Below are 19,004 nucleotides of genomic sequence, written 5' to 3'. Positions count from 1 at the left end.
CGGGGCTCGTTTACGCTTTTGACTCTTAAACGCTAACATTGTGCATCTGGCGTTGGGACGTCGGACCATCGGGTACTCGGACGTTTGGTCGCCGGACTTTTGGTCGCCCTGACTTTTGGTCACCAGACTTTTGGTAGAACAGGTTCAAATTATGACAGAGAGAGGGAGAGTTTAGAGTTGAATATCTGAATACTGTTGAAACGATCTAAAGACTGTCTAAATACTGTTGAAACGATCTAAATACTGTTGAAACAATCTAAATACTGTTGAAACAATCTAAATACTGTTGAAACGATCTAAATACTGTCTAAATACTGTTGAAACGATCTAAATATTGTCTAAATACTGTTGAAACGATCTAAATACTGTCTAAATACTGTTGAAATGATCTAAATACTGTTGAAACGATCTAAATACTGTTGAAACTAGCTCTCAAAATACTCTTGAAATGATCTCAATACTGTCTAAATACTGTTGAAACCAGCTCTCAAAATTGTATTCATGTGATTCATGAGAGGTAGAGTTTAATATCTAAATATCTAATATCAAAATATCAATAAGAGCACTCATTTAACACATCAGTATTTAGACAGTATTTAGATCGTTTCAACAGTATTTTGAGAGCTGGTTTCAACAGTATTTAGATATTCAACTCTAAACTCTCCCTCTCTCTGTCATAATTGAACCTGTTCTACCAAAAGTCCGGCGACCAAAAGTCCGGCGACCAAAAGTCTGGCGACCAAACGTACGGTCACGGGTCCATCGACCTGCACGACTTGTCTCGTCAGCGATGGTGTGTGAGGTGGGCCTTTAATATTTAACGCCTTGTTAAATATGCAAGGCTGTTTTGGCCTCCCGTCCCTTAGCTTAGCACACCTGTTGGGCGACGAAGGATGGACGGCTGAATCTTGGGCAGCGAGCCAGAGAGGCGTGTCATCACTCAATTCCACTTCCTGTGTCTTTCTCCGAAGGTGGTATTTTTATCCTTCCCTCCTCCAATTATTTTCGCTCTACTTCGCTTATCAGTCAATAACCCTAATCGGCCGCCCGCCTTCCAGCCAAGCCATTCGTCTGTCCAATCAAAGAAGTAAACATCCATCTCTCTTTCTGCGTGAGTGGTCGCCAGGAGATGAAGGATTTTCTAGCCGACGAGGGTGTGCGGAAACGTCAACTTAAAATGAAGGGATGCTCGCCATTTCTCGCCAGGTACCTTCGTGTAAATATCAATTAACAGGTCCGCTTGGATATTAAAACGAGACCCTAAATTGAATCGCTCCCGATCGGGGGGGTCCCCAAAGTCAATTCTGCGGGAGAAAAATGAAAAACGGCGGCGGCTAAAGAGCGCCGTCGTACGTATTGACCGTCGCCGCCTTTGATAAACTGCGCGCCTGACCTCTGCTCGTCAGCCGCTAAATCAATCCGTCAAGCGCCTCAGCCAGTCCGTGCTTATTCACCGCCACGCCCGCCGCCACCGACCCCGACCGGCCATCACAGCCGATGACGAAGTATCGATCGGGTCTCCGTTGCCGTAGAAACGGCCATTCGGGATCGGCGGGCGGGGGGGGGGGGGGGGAGTTTCTCACTCGGACGGCTCGTCGTGTCATTTCCGCCGCGACCAATCTCTTCTTAAGGCTTTCAATGCACTCAGGTGAAGTGTTAGCCGCCGAATGTAGGTCAACATGCGTGTGCGTGCGTGCGTGTGGCGTGTGGCGTGCTCTTTGTTAGAAAGCCGAGTGCGGAAAAGCGAGCGGACCGTCGGCGAGGATTAATACCCGACATATGGCAACCCTACGGGACACGCGCGCACGGCGCACGCGGAACAAAGAAGCGAAACGAGAAAGCCGTATCGTGTGTCTTTTGTACACGCACATCTCGTGCTAAAAGGCGTCCAAGTCAGTTTAAGTCGAATGGGACATTTCTTGAAATTTCAGGCTACTTTTTGGATAATTTCCTATTGATTTAAGACGAATTGATTTTGTGTCCCTTCCGCGGCCCGTAGGTTCGACCCCCCGCTGCGTCGCGTGCCGTCAAGAGGTGAACCCAAGTTCAGACGGACGTGAAGCTTGGTTTCTCCCCTCCTTTGCTGCTTGGTTTCACACTGAAAATGTGTCTTCTTTTAACACCCACTCTCATCCCAGCGGGCCCGGCCTCAAAACTCTCCTCGTGTCGGCCATGTTTTTTTTTTTTTTTTTCATTTTGCCACCGCGGTCCGCTCGCTCTAAATGACTTTGCGAGGCCATCTGTTAGCGCGAGCCGCCCCGCCGTGAGCTAACCCGTTTTGCTTTTGCGCTCAGGTGTCAGCCATCGTGCTTTAGGGCTGGGCGATATGGCGTATAGAGATATTTATCGCATAATCTGCACGATTTATTTTTTAAAAAAAAAGGAAAATCCTCATTTTTTCTTCAATTTTTTTTTGTGTCTCCCACCCACAGCTCCCGCCCGGGTCGCCCTCCCAAGCGGTGTTCTTCCGGCATCCAGGAAAGCCCTCGGCTGCTTCACCCGGGCCTGCTGTCCCCCAACCTGCTCTCTCACACCGGTTAGTCCAGGGTTGGGCAAACTTTTCGGCCCGGGGGGCCATATTGACTTTAAAAATTTGACAGGCGGGCCGGGTCAGCACAAGATATGATACATATAAAAACTGCATCCGTTAACAGTACATATGAAACATAAACAGAAAAAAAGGACTACAGTATGAACATACTCATCACTCATGTGGGATTTATGGGGTGCTTTCTTGGTTTTCATCAGACTAAAGGTCTGTTCACACACAAATGTAGAGCCAAATAACACCAGAATCCTCTATGCTATCTTCTGGATGTTTGGAAATTTGGCTGCACTTAATGAAGCCTAAAACTCCAAGACTTTCAGGGAGTTGAACTTGTCACATTGGAGATCAATCAGTTCCAACGGCAACTCCTGTGGAACCGTTTGCGGGTCTTGTGAGAAAGGACATGACACCAGCTGTCAATTTTTCCAAAATCACAAAACCGACGGCAGAATTGCTCATGCAGGTCATCCAATGATTTCCTGTATTTTTTCACATGCGGGGGCCTCTTTTAACGCAACCAGTGTGGGGAAATGAGCAAATGACTTGTCTGATATTTGCTTGAAAAATAAAAGCGGCTTGGTTTTGAAGGCGGAAGGTTTGCTTGCATTTCATGCACAAACTGTTTTTTCTCTTGTAGCTTCACATTCATGCAGGTCATCCAATGGGTTAGAATCTTCCTTTTTTTGCTCCCATTTTCGGCGTAGGAAGGACTAAAGTTAGCCAGATGTGAGAAGGCCTTTAACAGGCAGGTGGCGGGAGAGATGGAGGGATGAAAGAGGAAGGAACCGGGAGACAGGGGGGGTGAACGAGTGCAGGCAGCACGCTGGTGTGATGAATGACTGGTCTCCAGGGTCCCACTCCTCCATCTGTCCATCTCTCCCTCCCTCGTCGCCCCGCGTTCTCCTCTCTTCCAAGTTCCTCTTCCCCGTCGCCTCGTTCCGTCCTCCTCCTCCTCCTCCTCCTCCTCGCTCTAGGATTAATAAAACATGCTGGCGTTTAGTGACATATGGACACGGCTCACGGCGGCATACTAATGACACACGCGCAAACACAGGTATGTGCGGCTTTACAGAAGCCCGTGTTTGGCCAACATTAGCGGATCCCAGAGAAAACATTTGCTCGCTTATGATCGCTCATTAGTACACACGCGCACTCGCTCGGGCACGCCGTCCACGGAGATGCCCGGTTGCCGGGGGAGACCGGTTCTTGTTTACGACCTGGCGGGTTACGCGCGGGAGGTGGCGGCGAATCGCAGATGGACGTTTATCGCGGGGATGGAAAAAACGGCGCTTTGGGTCAAGGCGGTTGAACGCACTGGTCGAGGCCATTTTTTTTTACGTGTTATTGATGGGACGTCGCAAGTTATCTTGTGTTTTCGGTCTACTTATCCTCACCTGGGTGTATAGTCAAAGAAAAGTCTTAGTGCTAATGTGGCTAAAAGTCCCACATTTTTCAACTCATTTCAACTGTGAAATGGCAGAAAGCGACAAAAATTTAACGGTGGCAGTCTCGCTGCGTGCTAACGTTTTGAGAGTGCTCTTTGTAGCCCTCATTTGACTTGTTAATTCATGTGCACACCAAACAGTTGAATGCCTAGCCTTGTTTCTGCCACACTCGCACACACTTTCCCAGAATGCACAAGTCCGGACTCGCCACGCTGAAATGTCGAGTAATAGAAGTGCAGTCATTTTGACTAACAAAATTTAAATGTGTTGCAGTATAGTTTAAGATATCAAGTGTTCATGCTTGCAATGCTATTTAAAAAAAATTGAATTTCTTAGTGTATCTTCATAGAGCAAGAATTATATCATACTAAATTTCCATCAGGCACTATTAACATTTTTATACCGCTTTTAACCTGTCCTCACCGACAAACCATTGAAATCATGAAAAAAAACACACACAAAAGTGAAGTATTTAAAAAAAAAAATGGTTCCTGAGACCCTCCCGAGAAAAAGCAAAAGATGGTGGGCTTAAGTGCCGGGACGCGGGCATTAAATCTGTCGGATTTGGCGCTCGCGGGAGCATATAAAAAAAGAGAGAATAGCTGTTTCTAAATCCAGAACACAAAGAGCAATTCCTCTCTTTTGCTGTTTGTTTTCTTCAAAGTGTCACTCCGTCTCACAGAGTGCGCCGGCGCCCTCGCTCGCCATCAAATATTGAGGAGCCAAATGGGCCCGCTTTTTGCGCCAGTCGGGAAGCGGGTGGGAATGACCCCGCGTACCACAACTTTGTCACAATTGCCAGAATGTGAATGAGTTAGAAACAGTTTTTAGTCCTTCACTTGACATCTTTTTCATTTAAAACAATCTCCGTCGACGCCATATAGCGAGAATCCACGTATTTGCAAAGATCCCCGCGGGTTGTTTACCACGCCGGCGTCTTTGATGCTCCCCGTCAATCAATCGGCGGCTAATCCCAAGGTTCCTCCGTCGCCATTAGCGGCGCGGATCGATGCTCGGTAACCGTGGACACAGCGGAAAGCCATCGATTGTCGTGACGGAGAACGCCGTCGAGGCCTTCTCTTCCCATTGATCGCTCCAACTTGCGCCCGTCAGATTCCGGCCCTCCATTTTGGAGGCGTGCGTGCGCCAAAGCGCTACGCATGCGTTCCTTCAGATCCACACATACGGGGTCATCGCTCTCACTCTGTTAGTTATGGTGTATAGAAGTCAGTTCCAGGTCAGCGCGCTGAGCCGGGGATCTTAGCCCGCACAAAAGACCGTGCGTGCGCATTATATGTGTGCGGGCGCACGGGCGTGCGCGCTTTGTTTGGCCGCCTATCCGCCAACGTGGCCTCGGGGCGTCTCAAATACTTTGGACAAAACCACTCGGAGGCGGCGTGCGCACAATGGCGGCCGGCGTCGGGATCTGTGTCACGCCGTCGGACCCCTGCGACGCCACCTGGAGGCGACGGGAGGGCGTGCATCGTTGCTAATGTGTGTGTGTTTGCTAGGCTTGACGGCGGCCGCCATGGCCGAGCTCCAGAAGCTACACAAGATGAAGATGATGATGAGTCTGCAGAACGGAAATGAGTCGGACAATGACGACCTGCACTCTAACGCGGGTAAAACGCACACACTCGCACACATTCGACTCAAATACTGACTTTCAAGGTGTACTTTGAATGGTCCCCTGAGAAAACAAATGACACGACTGACATTTCAGTCCATTTTTTTCCCCAATATTCTCAATCAAAAGCCCAATCGCAACAACTGCAAACGACAAGAGTGTCCGCCTTTATCTTATAGGGACACGTAATAAAGTTTACAGTGGTACCTCGACATACGAGCGTAATCCGTTCCGAGACTGAGATCGTATGTCGAGCTTTTCGTAACTCCAGCGAACGTTTCCCATTGAAATGAATTGAAAATAAATGAATTTGTTCCAACCCTCTGAAAAAACACCAAAAACAGGATATTGGATTGGAAAAAATGTTTTATTTCTTCTAATTCGCCATCTATTAACAAAGTAACACATAATTAGTGGTTTAATAGTAATAAAATGTGTTTAATAGATGTAAAATTAGACGCATTTCGCGGAGGGTAGAGACAGCGACATACACGGAGGCGGGGGGTGTTCGGGGGATTTTATCAACGGCACTTGTAAACGAACAAACACATTTAAATTAACTTGGATTAATATATACAGACACACTCAAACATACGTTTAATGTAACTTTACACAAAACTGAATTCTATTTTTGTCTTAATCTTTTGTTACCTTCGTTTTCCGGGTTAGCGGTTTGCCACGCCTCCACCCTCACGTTCACTATCGATGGGCTGTTTGCTGTTATATTGCCTTCAAAATATTCCCAAAATGATGCACACAAATGTCCTCACAATAGGATAACGCACGACCACTTGCCAACGACAAGTAGTCTTGAATGAGCGATCGCGGGAGCTAACAAGCTAAGGAAGGAATAACAGCTTACCCACGTATTGATTGTGGGTAATGACGTTTTATTCTGAGAAAGCCTGTCGGTGTTGTGTGCACGAGTATACTTCATTACCCAGAAAGCCCTCTTTTTGCCCGCGAATGCGCGTTGTGCGTTTCCTAGTCGAAACTCGTCTGAATAAGATAGAATAAGGTAGATATCTGTAATACACGAAAGAGATGCGGCAAAAAAGACAGTGCGCTACAATGATAAACAGCCTCTCATATCATGGCCACCTGGCTTGGTCGCATCTCGAAATTTTAATCGTATCGCGGGCGAATTATTCGATCGAAATTTTCGTCGTACCACAAGCATGTTGTATCATGAGGTACCACTGTATATGAATAAATAAACAAATCGAACAAAATAAAGAACACTCTCACCTGAAAAAAAAAGAGTTTTTACCAATTTTTATTTGTGTTGGCTAGTTTCAACCATTTGGATTCCTCGCACGGCAAATTGAATTCACCTTCCGTCTTCCCGTCCATTTAAATGTACAAGATGTCACAAGTGTGCGTGCGTTCACGCTCGACGTGCCTTCGACAAAGAGTCCATTATTTTCTTGTGTGAATTATTGAAACAAAACAAAAAGCAGAAGGCAAAAGAAAGAGCAGCCTTTCCCCACGCTGACTCGCCAAATGGACTATTGTGTCCTTTTCAAATCTTTCTTTTTTTTTTCTTATTAGAAATGGCACAATCCTGCTAGGAGTTGTGCCTTCCTTTTAAAAAAAAAAAATACACACGTGCACAAGGTATATGAATGAACAGAAAGAACATCTGCCAATCTGTTGACACTCGTTCTTCCTGGTGTAAAGGAAAATAAATAAATAAAAGCCCAGCTGTCCGTCCGTCTCTCGCACACCCGCACATAAACGACACGCAGGGCCCACGGAATTGAATAATAGAGAGAGACGGCTGCTAATTCGAGCTAATGGCGGGCGATGAAGATGGATGAGGCCGAGCGAGGCGTCTTTACAAAAATCCACATTTTGTGGAAATTGACACGTTTTTCTACGCGTCCAGGAGGAAGCGAATGCTCCTGGGACAAGGAACGACTGAGTAGCCCCCCGGCCGGAGCCCAGGGCAGGGGGAACCCGACGGGAGGAGGCGGAGGTGGGCGGGGCCCCGCTTTGGGAGCCGTCAATCAACAGCAACTCCAACAACAGCAGCAGCAGCTTCTGGCTAACAGTGAGTGTGCACTCATATATTTTCCCTTATAAACCAGGCAAAATAATGCAAATAATATATAATAATGTGACCAAGAAATGAAGAATTTTAGGTCGCTCTGTTTAAAAAAAAAAATGGCTTCTTGAGGTTTTTTTTTTCCATGCTGGAAACCTAATCTGAACCTGATTGACTTTGTCAATTGGCGACAAAAGGTCTGTGTGAACACACTATGGCATATGTGTCAAAGTGGCGGCCCGGGGGCCAAATGTGGCCCGCCGCATCATTTTGTGTGGCCCGGGAAAGTAAATCATGAGTGCCGACTTTGTTTTAGGATCAAATTCAAATGAAGAGTATAGATGTATATTACATTTCCTGATTTTCCCCCCTTGTAAATCAATAATTGTCATTTTTTAATCCATTTTTTCTTGTTTTTTTAGTTCAAAAATCATTGTGAAATCCAAAAATATATTTTAAAAAAGCTAAAATAAACGTTGTTTTAGATCTATAAAAAACTGAATATTCAAGGCTTTTAATCCAGTTCTTTTAAATCAATAATTGTATTTTTTTAATCCATTTTTTCTGTGTTTTTAGTTAAAATCATTTTGTAAAATCTAAACATATATATATATATATATATATATATATATATATATAAAAAAGCTAAAATAAACATTGTTTTAGATCTATAAAAAACTGAATATTCAGGTCTTTCAATCCAGTTCTTTTAATCCATTTATTAAAAAAAATCTAAATATTATATCTATATCTATATTAAGTTTCCTGATTTTCCCCCTTTTAAATCAATAATTGTATTTTTTTAAATCAATTTTCTCTTTGTTTTTAGTTCAAAAATCATTTTGTAAAATCTAAAAATATATTTAAAAAAGTTAAAATAAACAATCCAGTTCTTTTAATCCATTTATTTAAAAAAAACTAAATATATCTAAAATGGTCCGGCCCACGTGAAATCAAGTTGACGTTAAAGTGGCCCGCGAACCAACACCTGACACCCCTGCACTACGGCGAGATTATTTTTAATATATCTGTAAAAAATGCAATAAATTCACACAAAGTATAGTAAAAAAAACAAAAAACACGTCTGACAATAACATCCCGTCATAGCAATAACTTGAGAGAATACATCACCCACTAAAACGACTACTGTATAGTATTCCATTTCAAGTATTTCATTGGCTCGTGCGTGGATCGGGGCTGAATCTGATGTATTTGCGTGTATCGTTGAAGTGCGCGTAAAGGCTGGCAATATTTGTTAATGTACGCCATTTAATCCGTTTCCATCTCCTGTATTAACACTCTGCCCGGATTAATCAGCAGACACTCAACTAAATGACTCAATTCATCAACATCACACACACACACACACACACACACACAAAAGTGACCATTGTTTCTCGTGGCAAGTCATATGTTTGACACGCACGCACCCAGCGGGACGTGACAAACACTCTCATTGATTATCGCGTCGCTGCAATCGTCAGGACAACAGCCATCAGCTTTATTGTTTCACTTGGCCCACCGGCTGACGCCTTCTCGCCGGATGGGGGACCTAAGGTCAGAGGTTTTGGGGCGGGGCTTGTCGCCAAAGCAAAAAAGAAAAAAAAAAATGTCACCTTGGCTTCACCTTCCATCTTTAACCCCGCCCACTCCTTGTCAGCGTGCATTAGCGGCACATTTAACACGGGGCCAGGCAGGTTCAACGGCGGGTCATCGTCGCGCAAGACACACACGAAGATATTTTTAAACTCGGAGACACATTAGGCAACATTACACGTGGTGCATTAAGCTATTTATTTTGGAAATACATTTGGTGTTCATTGTTGAAAATGGCCAAAAACTTGATGACACCGTACGAATTGTTCTTGTTTTTTTTTATTTTTACGTCGGGCACATTTATGCAGTGGCGGGCCGTCCGGGCCTTCAAGGCCTTCTCTGCTGGCCTAAGAAATATCTGAATCATATATTAAATTTTGTCCATCAATACTTATGAAATAATTCCAAATTGTCTGTTAGCTTCCTTTCATTGCTTTTCCCCCTGGTTGCACTCCTTCCAGATGTGTGTTTTCATATTGAAGCATTTAACCAATCACATTTCAGCCATTATTTGTTGCCAGGGTCCGAAATCTGCCTCAAGGCCTTCACAATCAGTTCTGCAGGCTCTGCTGCATTAAACAAGTGTCGATAAGACTGTTGCTTTAACCAATCAGATTTTGAGTTGGCAACACCACAATGCCTTGTCGCAGGCGTAGGGATACGTCATCGTTTTCACCCACTATGATTGGCTAGTGATTAGCCAGAGCTACCAAAGTGTATCTGTAGCGAGCTGCACAAGCAAATATATTGTTGTGTTGATTTAAAGCCATTTTCAAGACGGTCTATTCCAGAAATACGACAGGACAGGCTCGACTTTCAGCATTAGCTTCGATGGCGATAGAAAAGAAGGAAGAAAGAAAGGAGGATGGATATTGTGTACAGTTAAAAAGGATTTTTGGTGAATAAAATATGGCTATATTCCTAAATAATATTTCAATTGTGGGCCCGGTTCTGATATCTGAAAAGCTTCAGTGTTTGTATTTAATCACTAAATGCTGCTAGCAAGTGGATTTTACCCGTTGAAGGCGCTACGAGAAAATGCACGGACCGCCACTGCATTTATGAGTACCCAAATTCCAACGCCTCCCCCTTGTCATCTGACCTTATTTTTTTCCAGGACTGGACTTGCCCTTTATGATGATGCCTCACCCACTCTTGCCCATGGGGTTGCCACCCGCGTCCGTTGCCATGGCGATGTCGCAGATGAACCAACTCAGTACCATCGCCAACATGGCCGCCGCAGCTCAGCAGATCCACGTGCACCGGGCGCCGGTGATCAAGGTGAAACCGGAGGAAGTTTTTTCCGGCCGACGTTTGCCAAGGCGTGTCAATGGGTTTATGAAGTCTCATTATGTGGGTTTGTTGTGGTAGGAGCGGGTTTGCGACAGTCCTTCGTTGTCGCCCTCCGTGGATGAGACCAACACTCCTCTGCAGTCGCAGCCCAGTAGCTCCGCCTCCAGTTCGCCGGAAAGACTCGGTCAGGAGACGGCTCGTAATAACATCATACTTTTAAGTAGCCGCCAATGTTCCCTCTAAGCCAGGGGTCGGGAACCTTTTTGACAGAGAGAGCCATAAAAAAATCATATTTTCAAAAATCATCTTCCTGAGAGCCATACTCAAAATGTAAAAGTCAAAATACATGAAAATATATGCGTTTTTAGTCATTACACCACTTTTAAAGTACATAAAGACTGAATTCTTTTGATAATGTTGCTAATCAATGAGTATCAACGACGATATGCATGGAAAAGAATCAAATTTTAAAAAATATGATTAAAAAGGCACTAGAGGTCGTGTCAAAGCCACAGTGCCGATGTAACGCTCCTATTGGTGTGTTTGGGACTCAGCTGTTTCCATATTTTAGCTCACGGGTTAGCGGAGAGCCTCATGCACTCATAAAAAGAGCTGCATGTGGCTCCCGAGCCATAGGTTCCCTACCCCTACTCTAAGCTGTTGCGCACTACTCTCGTCTTCTCTGCGCACAGCAAATCATATGGAGCGCACAAAATAAAATCCCTTTTTTTTTTTTTTTAAATTTAAGCTGTGAGGACGACGCGCAAACCACTCATCCACCGGGCCGCCCATTCATAGATATTAATCATTACATTTTATTATTACTAAATCATTTATGTGTAGTAGACATGCACCTGCTTACGGCAGGTGTGATACTGGTAGCGAGCAATGATGATGTTGCTCACACTGGTCCTCAGTGTGCTCAGGGAGGTTGTCTTTCTTCCCAGACAAACAAAAAATGAGAGGGAACATTGGTCGCCGCAAACAAAGAATGCACTTGTGTTTGTGTTTATGATCAAGTTCATAGAAATGAAATGTTATTATTCGACATCCGAGTTTCAACCGTAACGTTTCCATTACTTTACACATTGTTTACCAATCACAGGAATGTGATGACGATGACGCTTTTCTCTCCTCAGGGCTACTTTCGTCGGACGCCGACGTCGCGTTGGCCAACGCGGCCGCTTCCATCAAGAAAATGACAAAGGACAAAGGTCAGCTACGCCGCCACCCCAACAAACTCACGCAGACTTTCCGCCACTCCCATCGATCGCCCGTCTCGGATCCATCCGTCACGCGGACAATCGGGCGGGCGCCCCGTTCGCAGCTGGGGTTTGGGAAAACGGGCTCGATGAATGGGGCGGGGCTAAAAGGGGTCAAGAGGTGTTGCGCTAAAAGCATGGCGGCTAGCCCGCTCCCATTATTTCCCATCTTTGAGAAAGCCACCCGTCACCCGATTCGTGGCCAAAGTGCATATTGGGGAGGAGCTAAAGTGCGAAGGGGGGCGCTAGATGGGAGCTTAACGCTCTCCAGTGCATCTTCATCAGCGTTAATTTCACAGTAGAGTTAACTTTGTCGTCAGTGCGTTAGGCATTAAAGGCGGCGCGGAGACCGTGACGCGCACGCCCGCTTAAATCCAGGGTTTCTTTAATCCCGGCCAATTAGTGGCTCACGTGACGATGTGAATACTAACGATGCGCTCGCGTCAAGTCTAATTGATCCCTCTGCTGCTGCATCATTAACTTTTACACTTTAGTAAACAACTTGAACTTCTATGAGCACGTGTGGGAACAAGTACGACGCTGGCGTCAGTGCGTTTAGAGTTGAAAGAATATTTAGAGCAGGGGTGTCGGACTCGGGTTGGTTCGCGGGCGGTGTTAACGTCAACTTGATTTCATTTTTTTTATTATAAATGGATTAAAAGAACTGGATGAAAAGCCCCGAATATTCAATTATTTATAGATCTAAAACAATGTTTATTTTAGCTTTTTTTATATATATATTTTTAGAATTTACAAAATAATTTTTGAACTAAAAACACAGAAAAAATGGATTATAAAATTACAATTATTGATTTAAAAGGGCCGCGTTAATGTCAACTCGATTTCATGTGGGCCGGACCATTTTAGATATAATATTTAGATATTTCTTTTTATAAATGGATTAAAAGGCCTGAATATTCAGTTTTTTTATAGATCTAAAACAATGTTTATTTTAGCTTTATTTTAATATATATTTTTAGATTTTACAAAATGATTTTTGAACTAAAAACATAGAAAAAATGACAATTATTGATTTAAAAGGGGGTAAATCAGGTAATTTAATATACATCTATACTCTTCATTTTAATTTGATCCTAAAACAGAAAGTCGGCACTCATCATTTACTTTCCCGGGCCACACAAAATGATGCGGCGGGCCAGATTTGGCCCCGGGCCGCCACTTTGACATGGGATTTAGAGTGTCATTTAATGGACTATTTTACCTTGCCTTTGATATACTTACCTCCAGTTTTTTTTACCAGTTATACTGGTTGTTGATGATCCACATATCTATAACATTCATACTTTGAACATGCATATGAAAATGATTCCGACTGTAAGATTTCAACTTTTTTTTCCCCTCATAATACGACAGAAGAAGAAGAACAAGCCCTGCCCGCCGGTTTCCCCGCCCCGATTCTTTTTGCCGACAGTTTGTCATCTGTGGAAACGCTCCTCACCAACATCCAGGTCAGTACAGACGGAGTAGTGGCCAACGAACAGAAAGGTGACAACGCGTCTTTTGGTCGCCCGGACTTTTGGTCTCCCGGACTTTTGGTCTCCCGGACTTTTGGTCGCCAGTCTTTTGGTCGCGGTCTTTTGGTAGAACAGGTTCAAATTATGACAGAGAGGGGAGAGTTTAGAGTTCAATATCTAAATACTGTCCAACTGTCTAAATACTGTTGATACGATCTAAATATCTAATATCAAAATATCAATAAGAGCACTCATTTAACACATCGCCTACTGCCATCTACTGTCAATTTATTAAAAAGGAAACAAAGCAAATTCACAGATGGTGTTTTTATTGAAGCAGTAAAACATACAAATTCTAGCAACCTTCATTCTCTCTGGGAGAAATAAGAAACATTTAGACAATTAGACAGTACGTATTTAGATCGTTTTAACAGTATTTAGACAGTTAGACAGTATTTAGATCATTTTAACAGTATTTAGACAGTTAGTCAGTATAACAGTATTTAGATCGTTTTAACAGTATTTAGACAGTCAGTATAACAATATTTAGATCATTTTAACAGTATTTAGACAGTATAACAGTATTTAGATCGTTTTAACAGTATTTAGATCGTTTTAACAGTATTTAGACAGTATAACAGTATTTAGATCGTTTAAACAGTATTTAGATCGTTTTAACAGTATTTAGACAGTTAGACAGTATAACAGTATTTAGACAGTTAGACAGTATTTAGATATTAAACTCTAAACTCTCCCCTCTCTGTCATAATTTGAACCTGTTCTACCAAAAGACCGCGACCAAAAGTCCGGGCGACCAAAAGACCGTTCTACCAAACGTCCGGGCGGCCAAACGTCCGTTCTACCAAACGTCCGGGCGACCAAACGTCCGGGCGACCAAACGTCCGGGCGACCAAACGTCCCGGCGACCAATCGACCGTGTACCGGCTTCAGGGCCTCCTGAAGATGGCTGTGGACAACGCCCGCGTGCAGGATAAGCAGATCCAGGCGGAGAAGAGGGAGCTGAAGATGGAGCTCTACCGCGAACGAGAGATGAGGGAGAGTCTGGAGCGGCAGCTGACCTCCGAACTGCAGAGCCGAGGTCTCCTTTTTGGCTTTTATCCCACTCATCCCTTTACTTATTTATTACAATTGACATGAACTCCTTCAAAATGATCCTTCTGGTGCCGTGAACCTTTACGATTTTATCGACGAACGCGGTAAGCTGATTGGCCTTTCTTCTATTCCTCCAGCGTCCATCCAGAAACGTCTGAAGAAGGAGAAGAAGGCCAAGAGGAAGCTGCAGGAGGCGCTGGAGTTCGAATCCAAGCGGCGGGAGAGGGGGGAGGACATCCTCAAGCACTCGCCCTCGTCCTCGCCCGAACCGCTGCACGCCGCAGGTGCTTGGAATTCAGAAAGCCGCCATTTTTTGCTATTTTTCTGGAACCGGATGTTTTATGCCGGGATTTTTTTTCTTCTGTAAATGACATGAATCCGGTTAAAAAATGTTTTAAATGCATTTTTCCTCATTCTGTCTCACGCAGATACCGGATCCGATCAGAGGGAAGAACTGAACGGGAACCGGGAAGACACCGGAGCCGTGCAAGGTGCACACAAACACATGCGCACACACAAGTGTTTACAAGAAGCAGCTTTGGCTGTAGGTGATTTGATATCATAACAGGATTAGGCTCTTTAGGCGCCATCGTGTTTACGTGCGCGCCGTCCTTTCGCCAGCTGTGCTCGGTCCTGCCTGACATTGAGACGCTTCTTCTTTTTTTTTTAAATGCTGAATACGTAAAAAAAAATCACGAGTTTGATCCGCACTCGGCTGAGAGCGAGAACTGTAATTAGCCGGCTCTCCTCTTAAGACCCCTTTTAGTCCCCCCACCTCTCCTGAGAGCGCACGGCAACGCGTACACGCCGGCGGACGCGCCTGATTTCATTAACGCGGATTGGCCCAGTAGGACCCCTTTGCCGCCGTCCGTCCGCGTGCCCACACGCCATAAAAAAAAGCGTTTTGCATCTACGCCGATTTTAATACACGCACGGCGGCGCGCGCCAACGTCCCTCGCCTCTCACCTTCCGCGCTCTTAATTAACGAGCGGGGAGAAAAGTGCTGAATGCAAAGAAAGATGCGCTGTTACAATCAGAAGAGAAGCAGGGAGGTTTTATGGGAAAGGTTGCGACTAAAAATGAAGAGTCGACGGCAACCGGGCGGGGGGAGACGAGGGAAAGGAGGGCGAGGGGGGGATTGGGGGGGTCCAGGTTGACAAATGCGACCTCGTTGCCAGACCCGGTGACATTTACGGCAACCCGCTGATAGACTTTAACGAGGCAGGTCAGCTGCATTTTTCATTCGGATGACGCGCGCCCGCGATTTTAAGGCGAGTTCGCCGCAACCGCGCTGGAAGCCGAAGTAGCCCCCCCGCTGGAAACGACCTGCTTTTCTCGCGTGTGACAGAAGCGTGCCACTTGGGGGGGGAGGAAGAAGGAAAAAAGCCAGCTCATGGATAATTTTCATAACTGAAAACTTTGTTTGTGGTTAATTATCCATCAAATTTTCATGGTTTCGGTTATTGATGGTGTTCATATTAGCGTAATCGTTGAATGAATTCATGAACATTTCCATTGTATTTTGAATATATTAGTACCGTATTTTCACGACTATAAGGCGCACATAAAAGTCTTAAATGTTCTCCAAAATAGACAGGGCGCCTTATAATCCAGTGCGCTTTATATATGGACCAATACTAGAATTGTTATCACGATAAAATAACATGAATCAGTTGATAGGGTACACCGACTCTACTATTTTCCCGTAGACAAAGTACTGCGCAGTGACTGCTGGGATAGGTAGTAGTTCTTATGTCAATACACCCAATGGATTGTGGGCTGTATACATCGACATCAATACAGCTTGACGAAGCATGGAAAGCACTGTTGGAAAAGTTACGCTAGCTACCAGCTAGCTACTATTCGCGAATGGATTGTGGCCGCCTGGACGAACGTATAAAACTCAGCGTTTTCGATGACTCATTTGGACAATTGTTCAATTCGGACACAGAAAATGAGGACTTTGATGGATTTGTGGGTGATGATGACGTGAGTAAGTTGTAAAATGGCTAAATAAAGTACAACCCAACTCAGTTTTGCTTCCGTTGCCTTTTGAAAACGTGTTTTTAGCGTGCAAGAACTATATATCCCAGCAGTCACTGCGCACCGGAAACCGGAAATAGAGTGTGGGGCTGCTTCCGGTAGCCAGCGCTATTGCGGTTCGATATTCATATATAATATATATGAGTCTATAAAAAACGGTGCGTCCTTTGTGTGTTTAAAATACAGAAATAGCACTCGTTACTGACACTGTGGCTAAAAATACTATGCGCCATATAGTCGTGAAAATACGGTAGTTTGAACTATACGGTCTGTCTTAAATGTTGCTGCTCTCTCCTCTGCCTCAATGTCGGTAATCTAATCTCAAATCTCCGTTGTGCCTCATACATGCGAACAAAAAAAAATCCAACACGTGCACGCCTCCTCTTTCCCTGCGGTGTCATTGTTTTCTGCCAACGTTGCAAACTGTTTATATTTTCTGCATAAGGGGCGGCCATAACGCACGCCATAACGCACGCCTTCCCGCTCGCCCCTCCGCTTCCTCCACCCGAGGTGACATCCGTTAGCGAAAGAAGCTAACGTGTTGTTTCCTACTCACCGTTCCTCTCATCTGCTGCACTTGGCTATTTTTAACCCCCCCCCCCCTTTATATCCGTCTGTTTGCCACGTGCCGCCCCTCCCATTCCTCACCTTCCGTCCTCTATCTGTTGGGCTCAGATTATTTTTATCCTGACACGTCCGTCCTCCCGACGTCTTTTTCTGACCAAAACTCAACTTGGCAGTTCGCGACAATAGACGTAAAATCTGTTTGAACGGCGCGGATCGGACGCCTATTGTCGTCAATGGCTAACCCAGGGTTGGGCAAACTTTTCGGCCCGGGGGCCACATTGACTTTAAAAATTTGACAGACGGGCCGGGTCATCACAAGATACAATACATAACAGTACATATGAAACATAAACAGAAAAAAGGACCAATGATTTCCTGTATTTTTTCACATGCGGGGGCCTCTTTTAACGCAACCAGTGTGGGGAAATGAGCAAATGACTTGTCTGATATTTGCTTGAAAAATAAAACCAGCTTGGTTTTGAAGGCGGAAGGTTTGCTTGCATTTCATGCACAAACTGTTTTTTCTCTTGTAGCTTCACATTCAGCTCGTTCATGTGTGTCAGGATGTCCACAGTAAAAGTTAAATGTTCAGAAATGTGTCAGTATTCTCAAGGAGCTCCCACACACATTTACATACTTTTACTAGGCTCGTGCGCCATCTATCGGGGAAACGAGGGCATTGCAGGGAAATGAATGAGGTCATTGATTTTTACTATAATTTGGACAACGTCGGCGGGCCGGATTAAAAAGCCTAACGGGCCGTATATGGCCCGCGGGCCGTAGTTTGCCCATGGGCTAACCCATCTCTTGGGTCGAATTTAGTTTGTTTTACAGTTGTTTTTTCTTCTCTCTTCAGAATCTCGGGCTTTCCTGAAGACCACCATCATGTTCTAGAGGTGTGGAGTCCTCCTCAGCCGGGATGGCGCCCACAACCATTGCATTATTAAAAAAAAAAAATCATGTGACTTCCTTCCGGTCATTTTTTCTTCCCCCTCGCCACAAAGCATGCTGGGATGGATGGATGGATGTCAAGGTTATTTGGCCATTCATTGGCTGGCCCACTCCAATTGGAAGGAATCAACGCTGAAATGAGGTGCTGTGGGAAACTAAATTCCAGGAACTCATTTCATAATCTTTTTTTGTTGTTGTTGTTGCTTTTTAGGTTAAAAAAAAAGAATGTGTTGGCATATCTTTGTACCCAAATTGCACCTACTCCTCCACCTTCTCATCTTGGACTCAATGAAGTGTTTTCTATCACTATGAAGGACATGTTAAACAAACAAAAAAAACTTTTTTTTATATAACGGCGATTTTTAGACTATTATATCCTCAAGCTGAGCAAGAATTAGTTGTATGCTGAGTGAGTTAAGTAGCACTTTTTTTTCTCCTCCCTTTCTTTCGAGCAAATCGGCTCCACTTTTGGAACTTTTGCCACACGCGTTTTTTTTTGTGAACTCTCGTCAATTCTTTGTGAATTTAAAAAATGTACAGGAATGGTTCACGTGTGTAGATAGAAGCGACACTTGCCTGTTTACTCTGGGTTTCTCGTTTGTGTGACTGGGCGCAAATATACGTGATTACAACCACGCCGTTGGGGTGACGTGATCTTTTCTTCACTGAACGGACCGCCGTCTCCATCCCTTTTCCGCCCAAATAGTTGATGTCACTTTTTCCATTTCCCCCTAATGGAAGCCCCGAGAGCTGAGCGATGGACGGCGGGAGGCGAGCGTCCCGGGGATGAGGAGCGATGGACGGGGGATGATGGGAGGAACGAGGAGGGGGCGAAGAGCCGACGGCGTGAAGGATGGGAGTAACTACGCGGGAGAAAATGAAGGGGAACAAACCAAAGTATACGCTCCGCTTCTGCAATGTATACTTTGTCCTTTTTTGGGGGAACCTCAGATGCAAGTTAGCATATTTACACACAAAAAAATGACAGTAAAAGATGGTTGGACAGTTTGTTTTATTTGCAATATGATATGAGTTCA

At 44.6% G+C, this 19,004-nt stretch overlaps 1 protein-coding gene across 2 annotated transcripts in view; it reads left to right on the top strand.

The window, feature by feature from the left end:
• Positions 1 to 18,603, top strand: part of LOC144065351 (dachshund homolog 1-like) — a 29,516-nt gene extending 10,913 nt beyond the window's left edge. The window contains exons 5-16 of one of the 2 annotated variants that reach the window (XM_077588080.1): positions 2,433 to 2,536; positions 5,505 to 5,615; positions 7,509 to 7,673; positions 10,381 to 10,544; positions 10,635 to 10,740; positions 11,696 to 11,770; positions 13,193 to 13,287; positions 14,245 to 14,392; positions 14,544 to 14,690; positions 14,835 to 14,897; positions 17,873 to 17,912; positions 18,021 to 18,603. In XM_077588080.1, coding sequence (XP_077444206.1) covers positions 2,433 to 2,536; positions 5,505 to 5,615; positions 7,509 to 7,673; positions 10,381 to 10,544; positions 10,635 to 10,740; positions 11,696 to 11,770; positions 13,193 to 13,287; positions 14,245 to 14,392; positions 14,544 to 14,690; positions 14,835 to 14,897; positions 17,873 to 17,910 — 1,216 coding nt within the window. In that variant the 3' untranslated portion in view covers positions 17,911 to 17,912; positions 18,021 to 18,603. Of the gene's footprint in view, positions 1 to 2,432; positions 2,537 to 5,504; positions 5,616 to 7,508; positions 7,674 to 10,380; positions 10,545 to 10,634; positions 10,741 to 11,695; positions 11,771 to 13,192; positions 13,288 to 14,244; positions 14,393 to 14,543; positions 14,691 to 14,834; positions 14,898 to 17,872 lie in introns of both variants that reach the window. The other variant, XM_077588079.1, reaches the window with a different exon arrangement.
• The last annotated feature ends 401 nt before the right edge of the window (positions 18,604 to 19,004 follow it).

Source organism: Stigmatopora argus, chromosome 20, assembly GCF_051989625.1.
Source record: "Stigmatopora argus isolate UIUO_Sarg chromosome 20, RoL_Sarg_1.0, whole genome shotgun sequence".
NCBI classification, from domain to species: Eukaryota; Metazoa; Chordata; class Actinopteri; order Syngnathiformes; family Syngnathidae; genus Stigmatopora; species Stigmatopora argus.
This window is presented reverse-complemented; position numbering and strand designations above follow the sequence as displayed.